The sequence below is a fragment of the Chiloscyllium plagiosum genome, unplaced genomic scaffold (genome assembly GCF_037043375.1).
Source record: "Chiloscyllium plagiosum isolate Xiang-an unplaced genomic scaffold, Cpla_swu_hap1 HiC_scaffold_1, whole genome shotgun sequence".
Classification (NCBI taxonomy): Eukaryota; Metazoa; Chordata; class Chondrichthyes; order Orectolobiformes; family Hemiscylliidae; genus Chiloscyllium; species Chiloscyllium plagiosum.
Genome location: NW_028270139.1, coordinates 76,733,006 through 76,752,923, shown reverse-complemented (window position 1 = coordinate 76,752,923; position 19,918 = coordinate 76,733,006). Strand labels below are relative to the sequence as shown.

General features: G+C 42.7%; 2 protein-coding genes across 3 annotated transcripts in view; both read right to left on the bottom strand.

Moving 5' to 3' along the window:
• Positions 1-1,726, bottom strand: part of tmem165 (transmembrane protein 165) — a 30,688-nt gene extending 28,962 nt beyond the window's left edge. Inside the window, exon 1 of the mRNA XM_043690738.2 lies at positions 1,471-1,726. Within this exon, the coding sequence (XP_043546673.1) occupies positions 1,471-1,584 (114 nt within the window). The 5' untranslated portion in view covers positions 1,585-1,726. The remainder of the gene's footprint in view (positions 1-1,470) is intronic.
• Positions 1,727-5,748: 4,022 nt separating this feature from the next.
• srd5a3 (steroid 5 alpha-reductase 3) lies at positions 5,749-15,258 on the bottom strand. 2 transcript variants are annotated; one of them, XM_043690753.2, is made up of 5 exons: positions 15,027-15,257; positions 14,093-14,244; positions 9,179-9,370; positions 8,479-8,610; positions 5,749-7,377 (listed from the first exon to the last, which is right to left on the bottom strand). In XM_043690753.2, the coding sequence occupies exons 1-5, from the start codon at positions 15,230-15,232 to the stop codon at positions 7,118-7,120; spliced, it is 942 nt and encodes a 313-aa protein (XP_043546688.1). In that variant the 5' UTR covers positions 15,233-15,257; the 3' UTR covers positions 5,749-7,117. The 2 variants fall into 2 exon arrangements, with proteins under 2 accessions (XP_043546688.1, XP_043546696.1); XM_043690761.2 differs by lacking the exon at positions 8,479-8,610 and having other exon boundaries at positions 15,027-15,258.
• Between the last annotated feature and the right edge of the window lie 4,660 nt (positions 15,259-19,918).

The following is a 19,918-nucleotide window of genomic DNA, read 5'->3' as shown; positions in this document are numbered from 1 at the left end:
TGAGCTGCCAGAGGAAGTGGAGAAGACTGGTACAATGAGAACATTTAAACGGCATTTGGATAGGTGTATGAATACGAAGGGTTTTGAGGGATACGGGTCAATTACTGGCCAATGGGACTACATTTAGGATATCTGATCGGTATGGACAAGTTGGACCGAAGAGTCTGTTTCCATGCTGTACATCTCTGATTCTATGATGCTTCACCTCTACAAATCATTAGTCAGACCACATGTGGATTACTGAGTTCAGATGGATGTTAAAAGGTCTGGAGAGTATGCAAAGATGATTTATTGGGAATTAAGGATTTTAGATACAAAGAAAGATTAGAGATAGTAAGTGGAACAGAGAAGACTAAGAGGCTTTTTTAAAGTGCATGAACTATTTTGGCAGGGTAAATTCATTGATATATCAGTAATTAGGGATCACAATTTAAAAACTGTCAACACGAAAGCTCGGAGGGAAATGAGGAGAAACTTCTTTATTCAAAGTGCTGTTAAGATTTGGAATGTACTGGCAGGAGAGTGAAAGAGGGAGATTCCATAGAAGAGAGCTGAATATATATTTGAAAATGATGATTTTAGAAATCTCAGGTGATATGGCTGGAGAATGGAACCAGCTGGGTAGCTCTTTCAGGACTCAGTACAATGAGCGGAATAACCTCCTTCTGTGCTTAAAAGTATATGATTCTAAAAGAGGAAACTACGGATTCGTTAAAAATATAGATATTAGGGAAGATGATATTATGAAATGGATTTTAGCAAAGCACTTCAAAAAATTATGCAATCAAGCAGAGTCAATGTAATTCTGTGGAAGGGAAATCATATTTAACCAATTTATTAAAACTCTCTGAAGAAATAATATGTAATGTGGGACATAGGGATGTACTAAGATTTCCAGAAGTTATTCAACAAGGTTAAAATGTTATAATGTAAATGAAAGTTCAGTGCCATGGATAAAGGATTGGCAGGAGGCTGGAAGAACACAGCCAGCCAGGCATCAGGAAGCGGAGAAGTTAATGTTTCGGGTGTAACCCTTCTTCAGGACTGTGGGCGTAGGGAGAGCTGCAGATAGCGGCGGGGGGGGGGGGGAGAGGAGAGAGAGGTGGTGAAGGTAAAAGATTGGCTAGCTAACAGGGACACTCCCCTTGAATTCTGCTCTATATTTAAATATTTATGCTAATGATAATCCAGCAGTTTGACTGAACAACATTTCCAGAACATTTACAATGTGAATTCGGTAAACCCTATTGCCCTATAACCTAACTTGTGTCAGCACTTTATAATAAGATTCTCTTTTTCAACAAGGGGCTGACTGTTGATACAGATTTGGCTGATCCGGATTGTTGCCGGGCAGCAATGGGGCTGAGACCACATCCTTTGCGGTTTACGAGAGGAACCCAGGCCCGTGCTGTCACAAGCGCCTTCATGGTGCATCCTGGGCCCGCGGCGCTAGAGCCCCCACGGCCTCACCTGCTGCCCGGTCTCCGCTTTAGCCGCTTCATCCTTTTCTTGCAGCTCGGCTGCCGCCGCCATGTAACAGAGACTGAGGCAGAAAACAGCGGCAGCCCGGCACCATGCAGACATGATCGAGGGGAATAGGGGGAAGAAACCGTCACCACGGAATAAGAGGCCGAAGCCACGATCCCCTCAACAGAACCTTAGCGATCGGCGGCTGCCATGGCGGAAGCACAGCCTTCACTGCCTCCTTGCCAGACACGCGGAGCGAGCCGGCCCGCACTCTCATTGGCCCCTGGTTCGTCTTGCCGACACCTGATTGGAACATTCCCCCACTATCCACCACCCGTTGTGACGTTGTCCCACATCCACAAGTCCCGTCTACGCATGCCCCACATTACGTCAATTCCTCTTCGCATTCGCCCATCCCGCAAAGTGGCTCAATGTCTGCGCATGAGCAACAGCTGCAGAATCCTCCAAATGGCAATAGTGTCTGGACTTGAGTGAACAAGGTCAGAAGTCACACAGCACAAGGTTATAGTCCAACAAGTTTATTTGAAATCACAAGCTTTCGGAGCATTGCCCCGGTGAGGGAAGCACACAGGCACAAAATGTGTAGGCAGAGATCAAAAGACCTTACAAATACTATGAATTGGAATGTCGACAGGCTGAATAAAAGGTCTTTGCAGCAAAAATGTCAGACAGTGTGTGTAAAGTGTCAACGGCTGACTAACAAGTGTAGGGACGACCTATAATCTGATTAAATTAGACAGAGATAATTACAACAATTTAAAAATAAAGTGATGCTGGAGACAAACCAAATGACTGCAATAACATGAAAGGTATAAGAGTCACATGCTGAGAGTCTAACCAGACTAGAAAGTGAGGACTGCAGATGCTGGAGATCAGAGCTGAAAATGTGTTGCTGGAAAAGCGCAGCAGGTCAGGCAGGAAAAAGGGCTGAAGAAGGGCTTATGCCCGAAACGTCGATTCTCCTGTTCCTTGGATGCTGCCTGACCTGCTGCGCTTTTCCAGCAACACATTTTCAGTCTAACCAGAGTGTTGTGCTTGAGAAACATTCTGCACTACCTTGCAAGTGCAGCATTAATGCATTTCCTGATGGCATGAGCATACATGTCGGATAAGCACCTCGCCAAGATCATCTTTTCACCCCCAAACAATCGCCAAACCTTAGATCATTATTTGCAACAAACTACCCAGCCTTCAGGACAACATCAACCTCAACACCACACAACCCTGCCACAGCAACCTCCGTAAAACATATCAGGTCATGGATACTACCATCACACATGAGAATACCACCCACCAGATACTCATGTTACTCAGCCAATGTTGACTATTGCATACAACGCAGGCAAGGATGCCCTAAGGCATGGTATATTGGCGAGACCATGTAGAAGCTACGACAATGGGTGAATGAGTGCAACAATCACCAGATAGGAATGTTCCCTCCCAGTCGAGGAACACTTAGTGGTAAAGGACATTCTGCCTCCAATCTTTGGGTAAGCGCCCTCCAAGGTGGCCTTTGAGATTCACAACAATGCAAGATCGCCGAACAGAAACTGATAGTCAAGTTCCGTACCCATGAAGATGGCCTCAACCGTGATCTTGGGTTCATGCTGTGCTATGTAACCCCACAAACTGTTTTGTATCTGTAAAATCTTCCTTGCTGCCCTAATTTGACACCATTACGCTGACAAATTGTTATGATCTCTTTAACGTTAGTTTACATAGTTTTGTATTACTCATTTCTCTGGTTAGACCTTAGGCATGCGACTCTTATACCTACCATGTTATTCTAATCATTTGGTTTGTCACCAGCATCTTATTTTTAAATTTTTTGTAATATCTCTCTGCTTCTTATCATCAGATTATAGGTCATCCCTTCGCTTGTTAGGTATAAGAGTCGCATGCCTAATCCGTTCTGCCAAGCCTTTCTCGTGCCCCCTCCTGGCTCTCCTCAGACCATTTTTGAGCTCCTTCCTCGCCTGCCTGTAATCCTGTAGAGCTGAGCTTGACCCTAGCTTCCTCCACCTAATGTAAGCTACCTTTTTTCCTTTTGACGAGAAGCTCCACCTCTCTCGTCATCCAAGGTTCCTTTATCTTACCACTTCTTGCCTGTCTCAGAGGGACATATTTATTCATCACTTGCAACAACTGTTCCTTAAACAGTCTCCTTAAAATGATCTAATGTTTTAGCTCACCACTCTGGGTGAAGAAATTTCTCATCTCAGTCCTAACTGGCCTTTCCTGTATTCTTAGACTGTGACCCTAAGAACATTCACACTTTTATCTGATTAGTGATAATTATTCATCCCACACATATGCCAGACAATGATCACCTCAAACAAGAGCAAATATAAACATTTTCTCTTGATATTACTAGCACTGAATTCCCATAATCAAAATCTTAGGGCTGCCCTTGATCCAAACCAAATTGGATATACCACATAAATACTGCAAGAAAGGATCAGTGCTTGGGAATTCACCAACATGTAATTCACCTCCTGAAACCACCCAAGCCTGTCCATCCATCTATAAAGCTAAAATTTCCTCCCTAAAAGCATTAAAGATCTACTTAGAGTGCAATGATTCACTAACATCTTCTCAAAGGCTACAGGGGATGGGCAATAAATGCCATTCCAGACATTAGCACCCACATTCTACAAATGCATTTAAAAAGTCAGCAGGTTAATGGAACACTATGCAATTGCCTGGGCATGTGCAGCTCCAACACGGAATATGATATAATTGAGAAAGAATCGGCCAAGTTAATCAGCTCCCCATCAAAAACCTTAATATTAACTCCCTCAACTACTAGGTAACTAGTAGAGTTTACCATTTACAAGATACATTGCAGAAACTCACCAAGGCTTATTTAGCAGCATCTCTTAAAACCCACACTTCTACAACCTGACAAAGACACTAGGTTCACAGAAACAACAACTCCTGTCAGCTCCCCCTCAACTTATACTCTATTCTGACTTGGAAATATATCACAATTCCTTCACTGTTCTTCATCAAAACCTTAGAACTGACTTCCCAACAGCACTGGCTCTGACTCATGGACTGTTTTCAAGAAGTCAGGTTACAGTCATCCTTTCAAGAGCCATTGGGGATAGGCAATAAATTTTGGGTTTGTTAATAACTGCTATTCCTTTGAATAAATGAAAATCTTCAGTCTTCCTTTGCAAAGTGTCTTCAACGTGTTGTTGACTCTCAATTCCCTCTTGGTATTTGAAACATTTGTGTCTCCAAATGTTTTGTTTCCTAATGTCTTTTTCAAGTTTGCTTTTATCATACCCTCGGCCAATCAGCTTACAAAATGACTAAGCTACCTTATGAATTGTGAACTAGACATTCACAATTCTCTGTACAACTCAAATTTAATTTGTAACATTGAAAATAACAATGAAGTACAGAAAAAGGTTAATGATGCAAATGTCCTTATTGATAATGATTCAGATCCAAGGTAAAATCCAATGACTTGGTTTTTAATCTTCTAAAAACAAATTGCATTATGTTCATCTATAGCAATTCAGAAGCATATTTTTAATGCTATTTACCCTCAAGAGTATTCTGATCACATACTAGAACATGCCTTTTCACATTTGCTCTTTGCAGGAGTAAGCTGGAAACTGTTATTGGTAATAGAAGCAGATAGTTGGAAGTGGAAAGGAAAACCACCGCAGGATTGTTTTAGGGACAGAAAAAAAAGGCATCAATTAGATAGACAGCAATGGAGTGACAAAGAAGGGCACTTCACAGACTGCAACTAGTTAAGTTTGGGATACCTGATCGGTATGGATAAGTTGGATCATAGGGTCTGTTTCTATGCTGTATCATTTTATGACTCGAAGTAGTGAGTTGGAATTACCAGGCATAATAGAGCTCAGGTTAATGGTATAGTAGAGTGCACAGTATAATTGTACAAAAGTAGTACTGCACTGGGAATTCAGAGTGGGAGAACAGTATTGAGACAGAAAGTGATACAAATAACTATTACTCAAAAAATTTAGGAGAATTCTAACATTTATTTTCTAGAAATACAGCTATTACAATCACAAACTTAAAGTGATAATCATGCAGATATTCTAATATAAACTAACTGGAGCATTTAGATGATAGCTGAAAATGTGTTGCTGGAAAAGCGCAGCAGGTCAGGCAGCATCCAAGGAACAGGAGAATCGACGTTTCGGGCATAAGCCCTTCTTCTTCCTGAAGAAGGGCTTATGCCCAAAACGTCGATTCTCCTGTTCCTTGGATGCTGCCTGACCTGCTGCGCTTTTCCAGCAACACATTTTCAGCTCTGATCTCCAGCATCTGCAGTCCTCACTTTCTCCTCGAAACATTTAGATGATATATTGACAAATTGCATTGTTGTAATCATGTTACAAAAATTAATGTATAGAACAACAGTTAACAATGATCTAAAAGATCAGACATGATTCCTGAGATGATGATGAGCAGTTGTAATTCTATACTTGCCTTTGGTTACAGCATCATATAAAAGCAAAACTGGCACTTATAACAAGAAGACTCATTTGAAAGTACCTTAACATAGTTAAAAGTTCAAATAAAATTATTTATTTTGAAGATATGTCTTCGTGAAAGGTTGGCTTGTCCAATATTGAAAAGGATGCTTTCTTTTATATCTGACTATCGCATAAATTCAGGAACTTTAAAAAATCCAATTCACTGATGACACTATTCTACTTTAGAACTGAGGTGTGGCACATGGAGCTTAATTTAGATAAATGCAAAGTATTGCACTTTGGCAAGGCAAATCAGGGCAGGAATTAGACACTTAGTGGCATGGTTCTGGGGAATGTTGCTGAACAAAGAGACCTTCATAGTTACTTGAAGGTGGAGTCACAGGTGGACAGGGCAGTGAAGAGGTATTTGGTACACTTGCCTTTATTGGTCAGTAAATTGAGAATGGGGTTGGGATGTCATGTTGCAACTGTATAGGACACTAGTTTGGTCATGTTTACAGTGTACCATTTCCCTTCTATAGGAAAAATGTTGTTAAACATGAAAGGGTGCAGAAAAGATTTACAAGGATGTAGCTGGGATTGGAGGGTTTGAGCTCCAGGCTGGGGCTAATTTCCCTGGAGTGTTGGAGGCTGATGAGTGACCTTATAGAGGTTGTTAAAAATCATGATGGCATGGATACAGTGAATAGCCAAGGTCTTTTCCCAGGGTAGGATAGTCCAAAACCAGTGCATAAGTTTAAGGTGACAGGGGAAAGATTTAAAAGAGACCTACGTGGCAACATTTTCATGCAGAGGGTGGTGCATGTATGGAATGATCTGCCAGAGGAAGTGGTGGAGGCTGGTACAATTACAAAATCTAAAAGTCATCTGGATGGGTACACAAATAGGAAGGGTTTAGAGGGATATGGGCCAAATGCTGGCAAATGCGACTAGAATAATTTGGGATATCTAGTTGCATGGATGAGTTGGACCAAAGGGTCTGTTCCACACTGTACAGCTCTATGATTCTAGAAAAGGATGATCTCCAAGAAGAAACATTTGTTAGGTTTTATAATTGCTATTGGTAAATTTTAAACCAGAAAATAGAACAAAATAACAGGTAAGCATCAAAATCTGTAAGCTACAATAACATATTCAAAACTGGGTTAAAATATAAAAGGTATAAATGCCTTCCGTATTTTTGGGTAGTTATTAAACTTCTTCACGTAGAATTCATGACACAGAATAGCCATCATTGCATGGCTGAAAAACACATATAATATTACAAACCACCAGGTAAGGTGTCGTCCTTCAAAGGTCACACTGATAGCAAGGTAGATCAACAGTTCAGCTAAGTAATGTGGGCAGGAAACTACTTCAAACCAGTCACCATATGGGATGCTATGCTTGAAGTGAATCACTTCACCTATATACAATAAACATAAACAGTTCATTATGTTAGTGAAATACATCAATGAAACCTCTTAGCACAGCACATTGTTTAGTATGCACTCCAATTTGAAGATTATCCTAACAAACTAGATAATAGTTTCCCACCTTAAACCGATCAGAGGGAGAAATAAAGATAAACACAAATTGAAATAATAACTGCAAATTTCAATGACTAATATAACTCTCTCTTTACTGCACGGAACCGACTTTTACTAAATCACCTCGTTGAATCATATTGCCTTTCAATGTTTCCAATAACTGGTCACCAACTACAAGCACTTTATCCTTCCATAATAGGTAGTCGATGTGGCCTTTCATCTATGGTTTTGTGAGCACTGTCTTTTTTAATATAGCCACACCATTAGTAGAAAATACACAGTGAAAGTTGGACATTTTCACATCGATTTAAGGGGGAATCAAAAATCACAAAGCGACAAGCTCAATCAATCCAAGCATTCTCTTTGCTGGTGATCTGCCGAATGTTTAGGATTATACACAAAGAATGGCACATGAGCTATTTCCTCCTTTTTTTTGAAGGGAAATAAAGAGGGTGAAGGAAAGAGACATGAAACTGTATTACAGTATGAATCAGTGAATGCTTTCAATGAAGAGATGAGGTTACTGAGGAAATTATTCTTGAAGGTAATAACTGCAATTAAATTTTCAATCACCTGTTGGTCTGTCAGGTCAAATGAATAATTATTACAAGAATCACTGCAACAAAACGTGTGCTGACTTAAATGGCTCTCTGTGTAATATACTTATGTGATATGCGAACATATTAAATATAACAAAACAAAGAATGCAGATCCTGGAAATCTGGAACAAAAACAGAAATTGCTGGAGAAACTCAGCAGATCTGATATTGTCTATGGAGAGAAAACTGAGTTCTGAAGGGTCACTGGAATCAAAACATTAACTCTGCTTTCTCCCCATGACATGTGAATATTTGAGGTTAAGTCAATCATTGCTGAATTTACAGAATTCAAAACAGCTTTGCTTGAAATGTTATAGATGTGCCAGCAGTTTCACATACAGACTTCCTATTTGCAGAAATATTGTGTAGCATTCTTACCCATTTTGTTCTTCCTAAGACTGGCCAATATCACATGACTCCTGTGGTGATGTAATGTTGCCCACAAAAACAGCGTTATTCCAGCTGCATGGTACCACTTCCCTTGTGCAAATAGGTCTCGAATCGCATACACTACACAAGGTAAAATAGTGACTAAAATATCAAACATTTTATACTATACTTCAGCAACTAAATATACTCAGTCTACTTGCACACAATCAAAAGGCTCCACTGCCAATGCAAATAGCTCTTTAACATTAAAACATTGAAGGAGAAGTTTATAAAGCACCCATACTTTGTACATTTGAATGTCAGCTATAACCAGGGCAAACTCAAATCTTTTGTTAAATGGTTTTCTGAAAGGATTCATAAGGCTTGGATTTAGTATACCTCAATTAGGAAATACTCCGAAGTTATGTTACACTTGCATTTAACTGTCCAGCCAAAATTAAAGTAGCAGCATAACTTCATTGTTTTATTTATTTCGACACTGTACTTCACATCCCGATTTCTGGCTTTAACTATGCACAACGAAAGAAGGTTACACAGCAATAACATCACAGAATGATAAAGCACAGAAAATGTCATTCAGCTCAATCTATTTGTGCTGGCTCTTTGGGAAAGTGGGTGCATGGCAGACAAAATTCAGCATAGTAAAGTTATCCACCTATATACGTAAATCATGTGGAAAAAAACCTACCTTTGGTCCCAAGAACTGGTCCTTCACAATGCACTGTTAAACCAACAAGCACATAATAAACCAAACCCCAGCAATACTGTACTGGATGAATGACTCCACTTGAAAACACAGAGATGAAAAGGCATTCTGTAAGGCGTCGAACAGCTTGTACACATAACATTATTTGAACTAACAGAATGGATAGTTCATCACCTGAAAAAGAAATAGAAAGATATTAAAAACATTTAAAATATCTACCAGTAACTATCCTTAGCTGTGTTCATATTTTTCCAACACTAATGTTTGCCTTGGTTCAGTACCAGAGTTGTCTCTTATACAAAAGCCACTTGAGGTTTCAGCACTACATTCACGTGCAATTGAGAGACTGCTATACTGTCAGTGATCCTAAGTAGACATAAAAGATTCCATGTACAAATCAAAGTTCAGTATTTTCCACTGCACACATTTTGACCTGGTCTCAATCACAATTACTCTAATTGATCTTCAAAACATTTGTATAATTATTGTTGATGCAACCTTGCTTTGCACCACTGAGTATCCACATTTTTCTACATTATATCAGTCAAAACATTTGAGCAGTATTTCAATGCTTGGAAGTATGTTGCAAGGTTATGAAAGACATCATAATTATAAAGTTCCTTTTTTATGGCATACTACATGATTTGCAAGTTGGTTGCAAGACTCAGTGTTATCACAGTTCAGGACTGGTATCATACACAGACATTTATCTATTCCAAATAAGTAAGCCAAAAAAAACAGAACTGCAGATCCTGGAAATCTGAAACAAAAATAGAGAGCACTGGAGAAATATAGCTGGTTGAGCTGCAGCTGTGGAGGTTAAGAACTAGAGTTAATGCTTTGAATCCAGTGACCAAACATCACAACTTTCTTAAAAATCACATAACACCAGGTTATAGTCCAATTGGAAGCACTAACTTTTGGAGCGCTGCTCCTTCATCAGGTGATTGTAGAGTACACAGTTGTAAGACACAGAACTTATAGCAAACGTTTACAGTGTGATGCAACCGAAATTATACATTGAAAAATACCTTGATTGTTTGTTAAGTCTCTCATCTGTTAGAATGACCATGTTAGTTTCACTTCTTTCATATGTAATATCCATTCTCAGGTTAACTTTAACAACTGGTTTCAGCCCAGATAATGTGTTGAAGGTGTTAGCCCCCTGCGTGCTGCTGTCTGTGCTATAATGTTTAGACTGTTTCTAATGTAAAAAAAATGAATTAACAGAATCTTATATGGATTCATGCAGTTTTTGAGCAAAGTACAGATGAGAGACTTAAACAAACAAGGTATTTTTCAATGTATAATTTCAGTTACATCACATTGTAAACTTTTGCTATAAATTCTGTGTCTTACAATTGTGTACTCCACAACCACCTGATGAAAGAGCAGTGCTCTGAAAGCTAGTGCTTCCAATTAAACCTGTTGGACTATAACCTGGTGTTGTGTGATTTTTAACTTTGTACACCCCAGTCCAACACCGGCATCTCTAAATCACGATTACCATCGACACCACTAACTGCCGGCTTAAAGTGGAGAGGATCTCCAAGAAGATTGCACATATCGACATAGACATCAAATTTCTACAGAAATGCAGGCAAGCAGGAAAGATCCGAAAAGGATTACGGATCACGAACCCATTCACATCAACCTACAACACAAACTACGCAGAGAGACTTTGGCGCCGCACCTCTCGCAAACTTCTTAATCATCTCGTGCACCAGCTCTACAGCAGACGCCACAACTTTGAAATTCAGACGGAGTCCACTCTCAGCCTGCACTCAGGATATAGCAGTACAATTACATGACATTGCCAAACAGACAAGGCGACAAAACTACACCACGTACATGCACACCAAGAACAAAAAACTGGAGTAACTTGGTATTTTCACCAGTAGTAGTGAAGCCCACCCTGGCACCACAGTGTCTATTGTCAACTTATCGGATCACACCCTTCGAACGGAAGAGACTGAAGTCCTGAACAGGGGTTTCAATTTCTGCCCCACCACCAAAATGGACAGCTTGGTTCTGGCAGCAGACACGGAGGAATTCATCAGACAAGTGAGACTCCGGGAATTCTTTCAAGGTGCCAGCAGTGATCCCAACGAGCCCACCGACGAACTGGAACAGTCATCAGGGGGAACCATAGAGAAGTGACCAAAGGAGGAGTCAACTTGGACCCCACTGAAAGGCCGCTGTCCTGGGCTTGATATGTATAATCAAACTGTCAGGAAATATATAAATGCCAGATTCATCAGCCGTACCCACAAAGTAGAGCAAAACATCACCCGCTCACAACGCAATGCCATCCATGCTCTCAAAACCAATCACAACATTGTCATCAAACCAGCAGATAAAGGAGGAGCCATTGTCATTCAGAATAGAACAGATGACTGCAAGAAAGTGTACCGACAACTGAACAATCAGGAACACTACAGGCAATGACCAGCTGATCTGACCAAAGCACACACCCACTAACTAAACACATTGATCATGACTTTGGATCCAGTCCTTCAGAGTTCCCTACACGCCCTCATCCCACGTACTTCTCATGTAGACGACTTCAACTGCCTTCCAAAGATACACAAACCTTCCCCACAAAGCCAATACACTAGGACGTCCCATCGTATCGGGCAATGGGACCCTGTGTGAGAACCTCTCTGGTTATGTTGAAAGCATCTTGAAACCCATTGTACAGGGGATCCCCAGCTTCTGTCATGACATATGGATTTCTTACAGAAACTCAGCACCCACGGACTAATCAAACCAGGCACATTCCTTGACACAATGGATGTTTCAGCACTCTACACCAGCATCCCCCACTATGACGGCATCGCAGCAACAGCCTCAGTATTCAACACCAACAACTGCCAATCTCCGGAACGCTAACCTACAACTCATCCACTTTATCCTCGATCACAACGTCTTCACGTTTGACAACCAGTTCTTCATCCAGACACAAGGAACAGCCGTGGGGACCAAATTTGCACCCCAATATACCAACATCTTCATGCACAGGCTCGAACAAGACTCCTTCTCTATGCAGGACCTCCAACCAACACTATACACCAGGTACATTGACAACATTTTCTTCCTCTGGACCCATGGCGAGGAGTCACTGATAAAACTACACAGTGATATCAACAAGTTTCATCCCACTGTCAAACGCACCACGGACTACTCTCTACTATGTCTCATTCTTGGACACATGCATCTAATCAAGGATTGGCACCTCAGCATCTCACTCTACTGCAAACCCACAGATAACCTCACAGTGCTACACTTCTCCAGCTTCCACCCAAAACATATTAAAACAAACATCCCCTACGGACAAGCCCTACACGTACACCAGATCTGTTCAGATGATCAGGAATGTGATGGGCACTTGGAAGTACCCAGGGATGCCACCATAAGATCGGGGTACGATGCTCAACTCATCGACCGCCAGTTCCAATGTGCCGCAGCAAGGAACTGTAATGACCTCCTCAGGAGACAGACACGTGCTTCAACCGACAGGGTACCCTTTGCTGTCCAGTACTTCACAGGAACCAAAAAACTACGCCATGTTCTTTGCGGCCTGCAATACATTATCAATGAGGATGAGCACCTTGCCAAAACCTTCCCCACATCTCCACTTCTTGCCTTTAAACAGCCACCAAACCTCAAATAGATAATCATTCGTAGCAAACTACCCGGCTTCAGGACAACTCCATACAACCCTGTCACGGTAGACACTGCAAGATGTGTCAGATAGTGAACATGGATACCACCATTACACATGGAGACACCTCCCATCATGTATGTAGCAAGTACTCATGCGACTCAGCCAACTTTGTCTATTTCATACACTGCAGGCTAGGATGCCCTGAGGAGAAACTGAGGTCTGCAGATGCTGGAGATCAGAGCTGAAAATGTGTTGCTGGAAAAGCGCAGCAGGCCAGGCAGCATCCAAGGAACAGGAGAATCGACGTTTCGGGCATAAGCCTGAAGAAGGGCTTATGCCCGAAACGTCGATTCTCCTGTTCCCTGGATGCTGCCTGGCCTGCTGCGCTTTTCCAGCAACACATTTTCAGCTAGGATGCCCTGAGGCATGGTAATTGCAGAGTTACATTGGACTTTGCTCAAAAACTGCATGAACCCATGTAACATTCTGTTAATTCATTTTTTAAGATTAGAATGAGTCTGACCATTGTGGCACAGACAGCAGCACATAGGGGGCTAACATCTTCATTAGCTGGGCTGACACCAATTATTAAAGTTAACCTGAGAATGTAACTTTTAAAAAAAAAGTTTTGTGATTCTCATATGAAAGAAGTGAAATTAACATGGCCATTCTAACAGATGAGAGACTGAACAAACAATCAAGGTATTTTTCAATGTATAACTTCCGTTACATCACATTGTAAACCTTTGCTGTAAATTCTGTGTCTTACAATTGTGTACTCCACAACCACCTGATGAAGGAGCAGCGCTCTGAAAGCTAGTGCTTCCAATTAAACCTATTGGACTATAGCCTGGTGTGTGGATTTTAACTTTGTACACCCCAGTCCAACACTGGCATCTCCAAATCATCACAACTTTCTATTTTTGTTTAAGCCAAAATGTTTGCTTAAAATATAACTCTGTTGAAATTACATTGCATCCTAAGGATACACTTCTTCAATGAGCGTTGAATAAATTATACTAATTTCTAGTAAGTTTCCAATTCCAAGAATAAATTCGATTGAGTAATTTCAGAACAAGTTTCCCCTTTTCTTCTGATTTCCTATGAACAAGAATTGAACTCTTATTTACACAACAGTTTAACTTATTATTTACTGCAAATACACTGCCCCATTTTCAAACATCCCTGTACTGTTTTATTTGTGCAGTAAAGAGTACTTTAATATTTACCAGATGTTAAATGTAATACGTTCCCACAAAGCAAGTTTAGTACTCTTTGAAGCCACATTGGATATGGATACCTCAAAAAGAGACTTCGGCAAGTGATTCCAAGTAGAACAGCATTCCAAATTACTGAAACCATGTAAAAATGAGTAAACCATCTGTAGAACAGGTAGAAAAGCAATGTAAGACAGTTAACTGTAACTACAACCAAAAACATTTTTTGTATAAATGTCTGTGCTTGCATTGCAACAAAAGACAGCAATGAAACATGTAATATCAGCATCAGTTCAGATTACTGCTTCTGGCCGATCCAGCCCATCCAGCTGCTGGCCCTGGACAGTGGGAGACCATTCAGGCCCCTCCAGCTGCTGGCCCTGGACAGCAGGAGATCTTTCAGCCCCTCCAGCTGCTGGCCCTGGACAGTGGGAGACCATTTACCCCCCTTCAGCTGCTGGCCCTGGGCAGTGGGAGACCATTCAACCCCCTTCAGCTGCTGGCCCTGGACAGTGGGAGACCATTCAGCCCCCTCCAGCTGCTGGCCCTGAGCAGTGGGAAATCATTCAGCCCCCTACAGCTGCTGGCCCTGGACAGTGGGAGACCATTCAGCCCCCTCCAGCTGCTGGCCCTGGACAGTGGGAGACCATTCAGCCCCCTCCAGCTGCTGGCCCTGGACAGTGGGAGACCATTCAGCCCCCTCCAGCTGCTGGCCCTGGACAGTGGGAGACCATTCAGCCCCCTCCAATTGCTGGCCTTGGGCAGTGGGAGATCATTCAGCCCCCTCCAACTGCTGGCCCTGGACAGTGGGAGACCATTCAGCCCCCTCCAGCTGCTGGCCCTGGGCAGTGGGGACCACTTGGCCCCTCTTGGTTGCTGCCCATGGGTAGGAGACCACTCAGCCCCTCCTACTGCTGGCCCTGGCCATCACTTTCCTTCTCTTTACCTTTTCGGGAGGTCCAGGCGCTGCAGCCACGCCGGCCGCTGGAAGAAATACTGTTTACTTTTACCGTAACGCATGAAATCCTGGAATAACAGCGCGAAAATTCCCAAACCTGACCACACATTGTGAAAGATCACGCAGAATAAGAAAATCGCGGCGAAAACTAGCCAAACAACACCGATTACACTCAGTTCAGAGACTGACAACATCCCCAATAGACAACAGTCCCAGATCCCAGCCCGGGAACGAACGTGCGCAGAACCGGGCCCGGGAACGAGCGTGCGCAGAACCGGGTCCGGGAACGAGCGTGCGCAGAACCGGGTCCGGGAACGAGCGTGCGCAGAACCGGGTCCGGGAACGAGCGTGCGCAGAACCGGGTCCGGGAACGAGCGTGCGCAGAACCGGGTCCGGGAACGAGCGTGCGCAGAACCGGGTCCGGGAACGAGTGTACGCAGAACCAGGTCCGGGAACGAGCGTGCGCAGACCCGGATCCGGGAACGAGCGTGCGCAGACCCGGTCCGGGAACGAGCGTGCGCAGACTCGGGTCCGGGAACGAGCGTGCGCAGACCCGGGTCCGGGAACGAGCGTGCGCAGAGTTTGCCTCCCAATTCTGTCAATTCCCATTCATTATGACCTTATCTCATACAAAATTAAAAATCACACAACACCAGGTTATAGTCCAACAGGTTTAATTGGAGATGGAAATGTGTTGCTGGAAAAGCGCAGCAGGTCAGGCAGCATCTAGGGAACAGGAGAATCGACGTTTCGGGCATTAGCCCTTCTTCAGGAAGGGCTTCCTGAAGAAGGGCTAATGCCCGAAACGTCGATTCTCCTGTTCCCTAGATGCTGCCTGACCTGCTGCGCTTTTCCAGCAACACATTTCCATCTCTGATCTCCAGCATCTGCAGACCTCACTTTCTCCTCAAAGGTTTAATTGGAAGCACACTAGCTTTCGGCGTGACGCTCCTTCACCAGGTGACTATCACCTGATGAAGGAGCAGCGCTTTGAAAGCTCATGCTGCCAATTAAACCTGTTGGACTAGAACCTGATGTTGTTGGACTAGAACCTGGTTTTTAACTTTGTACACCCCAGTCTAACACTGGCACCTCCAAATCATTATCACATACACACTGTCATACACTACACAGTGTTCACCATGATCCCATTATCTTTCACACTGTATCACTTTACCACCCAAAAGGTTAACTTCGATTTCTCTGCACAGATGCTGCCACACCTGCTCAGCTTTCCCAGAAATTTCTGTTTTTGTTTCTGATTTACAAAATCTGCAGTTCTTTCAGTTTTTTACTTTACAACATCTACCGTGTTGTAGTTAAACCTTGGTTTGAGCATTGCTAGCCAGGCCAGCATTTATTGCCCATCCCTAATTATCGTGGGGAAGGCAGTGAACCGCACAGTCGTGGGAATAGCTATTGTGCAATCAGGAAGGGATTTCCGGGATTTTGACTAAATACTGTATATACTTCTGTAAAAGCAAAACTTTTCAGACTATTTTTACGGGTTCAATTTATAGAGTTGACTAATACACGGGCACTAGTTTTGAGGGGCTGAAATTCATGCTGCACATCGAAATATGTATTAGCAGAAGTCAATTTGATCGCTCAATTAATCATGGGTAAAGAAGAAAAACACAATGAATTCGGTAAAAGAAATTACTGGATAAAAGCAAGAATAAATTACAGTAAGTACATTTTATTTATTCATACCGGTACAGAAAAAATTAACATGTCAAAGAATCATTGAAATTCTGCAAAATCGCACAGTTCAACATCGTCATGACCTGGTATAATGATGCACTTAAAACGAAACATTTATTCAATTCTGAATGTTTAAGTGTCTTAAACTTTCTCGCCAAATTCTTCCATTTCCCTCCCATTTACTCTTGTATGTTATGATCCTCAGCAACATTAACAAATTTATCAAAGAATTAAAGATATTGTGGTTCTGTTCGCCGAGCTGGGAATTTGTGTTGCAGACGTTTCGTCCCCTGTCTAGGTGACATCCTCAGTGCTTGGGAGGCTCCTGTGAAGCGCTTCTGTGATCTTTCCTCCGGCATTTGTAGTGGTTTGAATCTGCCGCTTCCCGTTGTCAGTTCCACCTGTCTGTTGCAGTGGTCGGTATATTGGGTCCAGATCGATGTGCTTATTGATTGAATCTGTGGATGGGTGCCATGCCTCTAGGAATTCCCTGGCTGTTCTCTGTTTGGCTTGTCCTATAATAGTAGTATTGTCCCAGTTGAATTCATGTTGCTTGTCATCTGTGTGTGTGGCTACTAAGGATAGCTGGTCGTGTCGTTTCGTGGCTAGTTGGTGTTCATGGATGCGGATCGTTAGCTGTCTTCCTGTTTGTCCTATGTAGTGTTTTGTACAGTCCTTGCATGGCATTTTGTACAGTACATTGGTACTAGGACTCATAACAGCACACAAACCAACAGCCACTCTCAGACAACAACTCACCAGAACGAAGGACCAGAAACCCAGCATGAGCAAAACCAAGGAGCCTTCCACATCCACCAAAGTTTTACCTGCACATCCACCAATATCATTTATTGTATCCGTTGCTCCCGATGCGGTCTCCTCTACATTGGGGAGACTGGACGCCTCCTAGCAGAGCGCTTTAGGGAACATCTCCGGGACACCCGCACCAATCAACCACACCGCCCTGTGGCCCAATATTTCAACTCCCCCTCCCACTCTACCGAGGACATGGAGGTCCTGGGCCTCCTTCACCGCTGCTCCCTCACCACCAGACACCTGGAGGAAGAACACCTCATTATCCGCCTCGGAACACTTCAACCCCAGGGCATCAATGTGGACTTCAACAGTTTCCTCATTTCCCCTTTCCCCACCTCACCCCAGTCCCAAACTTCCAGCTCAGCACTGTCCCCATGACTTGTCCTACCTGCCTATCTTCTTTTCCACCTATCCACTCCACCCTCCCCCCCCCCGACCTATCACTTTCATCCCCTCCCCCACTCACCTATTGTACTCTATGCTACTTTCTCCCCACCCCCAGCCTCCTCTAGCTTATCTCTCCACCCTTCAGGCTCTTTGCCTGTATTCCTGATGAAGGGCTTTTGCCCGAAACGTCGATTTTACTGCTCCACAGATGCTGCCTGAACTGCTGTGCTCTTCCAGCACCACTAATCCAGAATCTGGTTTCCAGCATCTGCAGTCATTGTTTTTACCATTACCAAACCACCAGCCTCACCACAGCATTATAGCTGTTTTCAGATCAACTCACACACCACTCCAGTCACTCAATGCTTCACTTTGAAGCTCAGAAATACTTACGATTTGCGTGCTTCTGCCACCTCTGTTCATAAGTTCATAAGAAGCAGAAATAGGCCATTCAGCTCTTCGAGTCTGCTCCACCATTCAATCATGGCTGATTTGCTCCTCACCTTAATTTTCCTGCCTTTTCCCCATAACCCTTCAACCCATTACTAATAAAAAGTCTGTCTAATTCCTCATTAACTTCACTCACTGTCCCAGCATCCATTGCACTTTGAGGTAGTGAATTCCACAAATTCACAACCCTTTGGGAATGCTAGTTTCTCCTCAACTCTGTTTTAAATTTGCTATCCCATTATCCTAAGACCATGACCTCTCCTCCTGGAATGCTCCAAAAGAGGAAGCATCCGCTCCATGTCTATTTTATCCACACCTTTTATCATCTTGAATATCTCAATTTGATCTCCCTTAATTCTTCTAAATTCCAGAAAGTACGGCCTAAACTGATCAATCTCTCTTCATACGACAAACACCTCAATGCAGCGAACCTCCTCTGAATTGCTCCTGATGCCACTACATCTTTCCTTAAATAAGGTGACCAAAGCTGCACACAATACTCCAGGTGTGGTCTCACCAATGCTTTGTATAGTTGCAACCATATTTCCTTTACCTTTATAGCTATTCCTTTAGCTAGAAAAGCCAACATTCCATTCGCTTTCTTTATTGTCTTCTGCACCTGCATGCTAGTTTTCCGTGACTCATGAACGAGGACACCCAGATCCCTCTGCAAGCACAGACACCTCATAAATCTAAATATGACGCATCTTTTTTTTGTTTTACTTTGTTAAAGCTCACTTACCTTGCACTGGCCTAATGGGGGTTCACACAATTACCCATACTTATACAAGGCATGGCATTTCACAAAGCCATGGGCTCAGGGTTTAAATGAAGAACATAAACTGTATTACAAAGGGGCTAAATAGAAATAGCGAAAGACTGAATGGTCATCAGAGTTATAGGACAGTAAGACAAAAGGAAACATGAGGGATTCAACATTAGTTTCAGGTGGAGTTTGCAATTTACTGGTGAGGACACAAAGTTGAAATCCTTCCATTTTTTTCACCAAACTTAACTTTTCAATAAGGAGACAAAATGGCCCCACAAACACAGTGGGCAAAATTATTGTATATTTCTCTTCAGAGTTATATTGCAATTATTTGCATTTGAAGCCTGATGGGAGCAACTGTATTAATTATGATTTCACAGAGTCTGAATGGCATACATCTGCCATCAAATTACATTCAGTTGAAAGGTCATTCTTTTGGCAACAATTAACATTACAAATTAAGGCCTCAAACAATCATGACTGCTCTATACTTTTCACTATTTGGCCCTAGTTGGATCAGTACGCAAACTTAAAAGTTTCACTAGGCTTTGCCATTTCTGCACAACCCTTCATCCATTACACTGGAACACAGACTGGAGAATCTTCTGTTTGCACTGCCATCTCAGCCTCCAATGGCTAAGATTGTCTGGCTGTTCAGCCAGGCAACCTTTCTCCTACAGCTGCTCTGTCTCCCTGACCTCAATGTGCTTCTAGGAGACCACTGGGGAAGCTATTGCCTTTGATTTTGGCAAGT

Bases quoted from the DNA above. Each gene is read 5' to 3' on its own strand.
- srd5a3 (XM_043690753.2), bottom strand. From the start codon at position 15,232: ATGTTGTCAGTCTCTGAACTGAGTGTAATCGGTGTTGTTTGGCTAGTT. The intron at 8,611-9,178 runs GTAGGTTTTTTT...TACCTTGTGTAG, and splicing joins ACCAGTTCTTGGGACCAAAG to TGTATGCGATTCGAGACCTA. The intron at 7,378-8,478 runs GTAAGAATGCTA...TATTGTATATAG, and splicing joins TCTTAGGAAGAACAAAATGG to GTGAAGTGATTCACTTCAAG.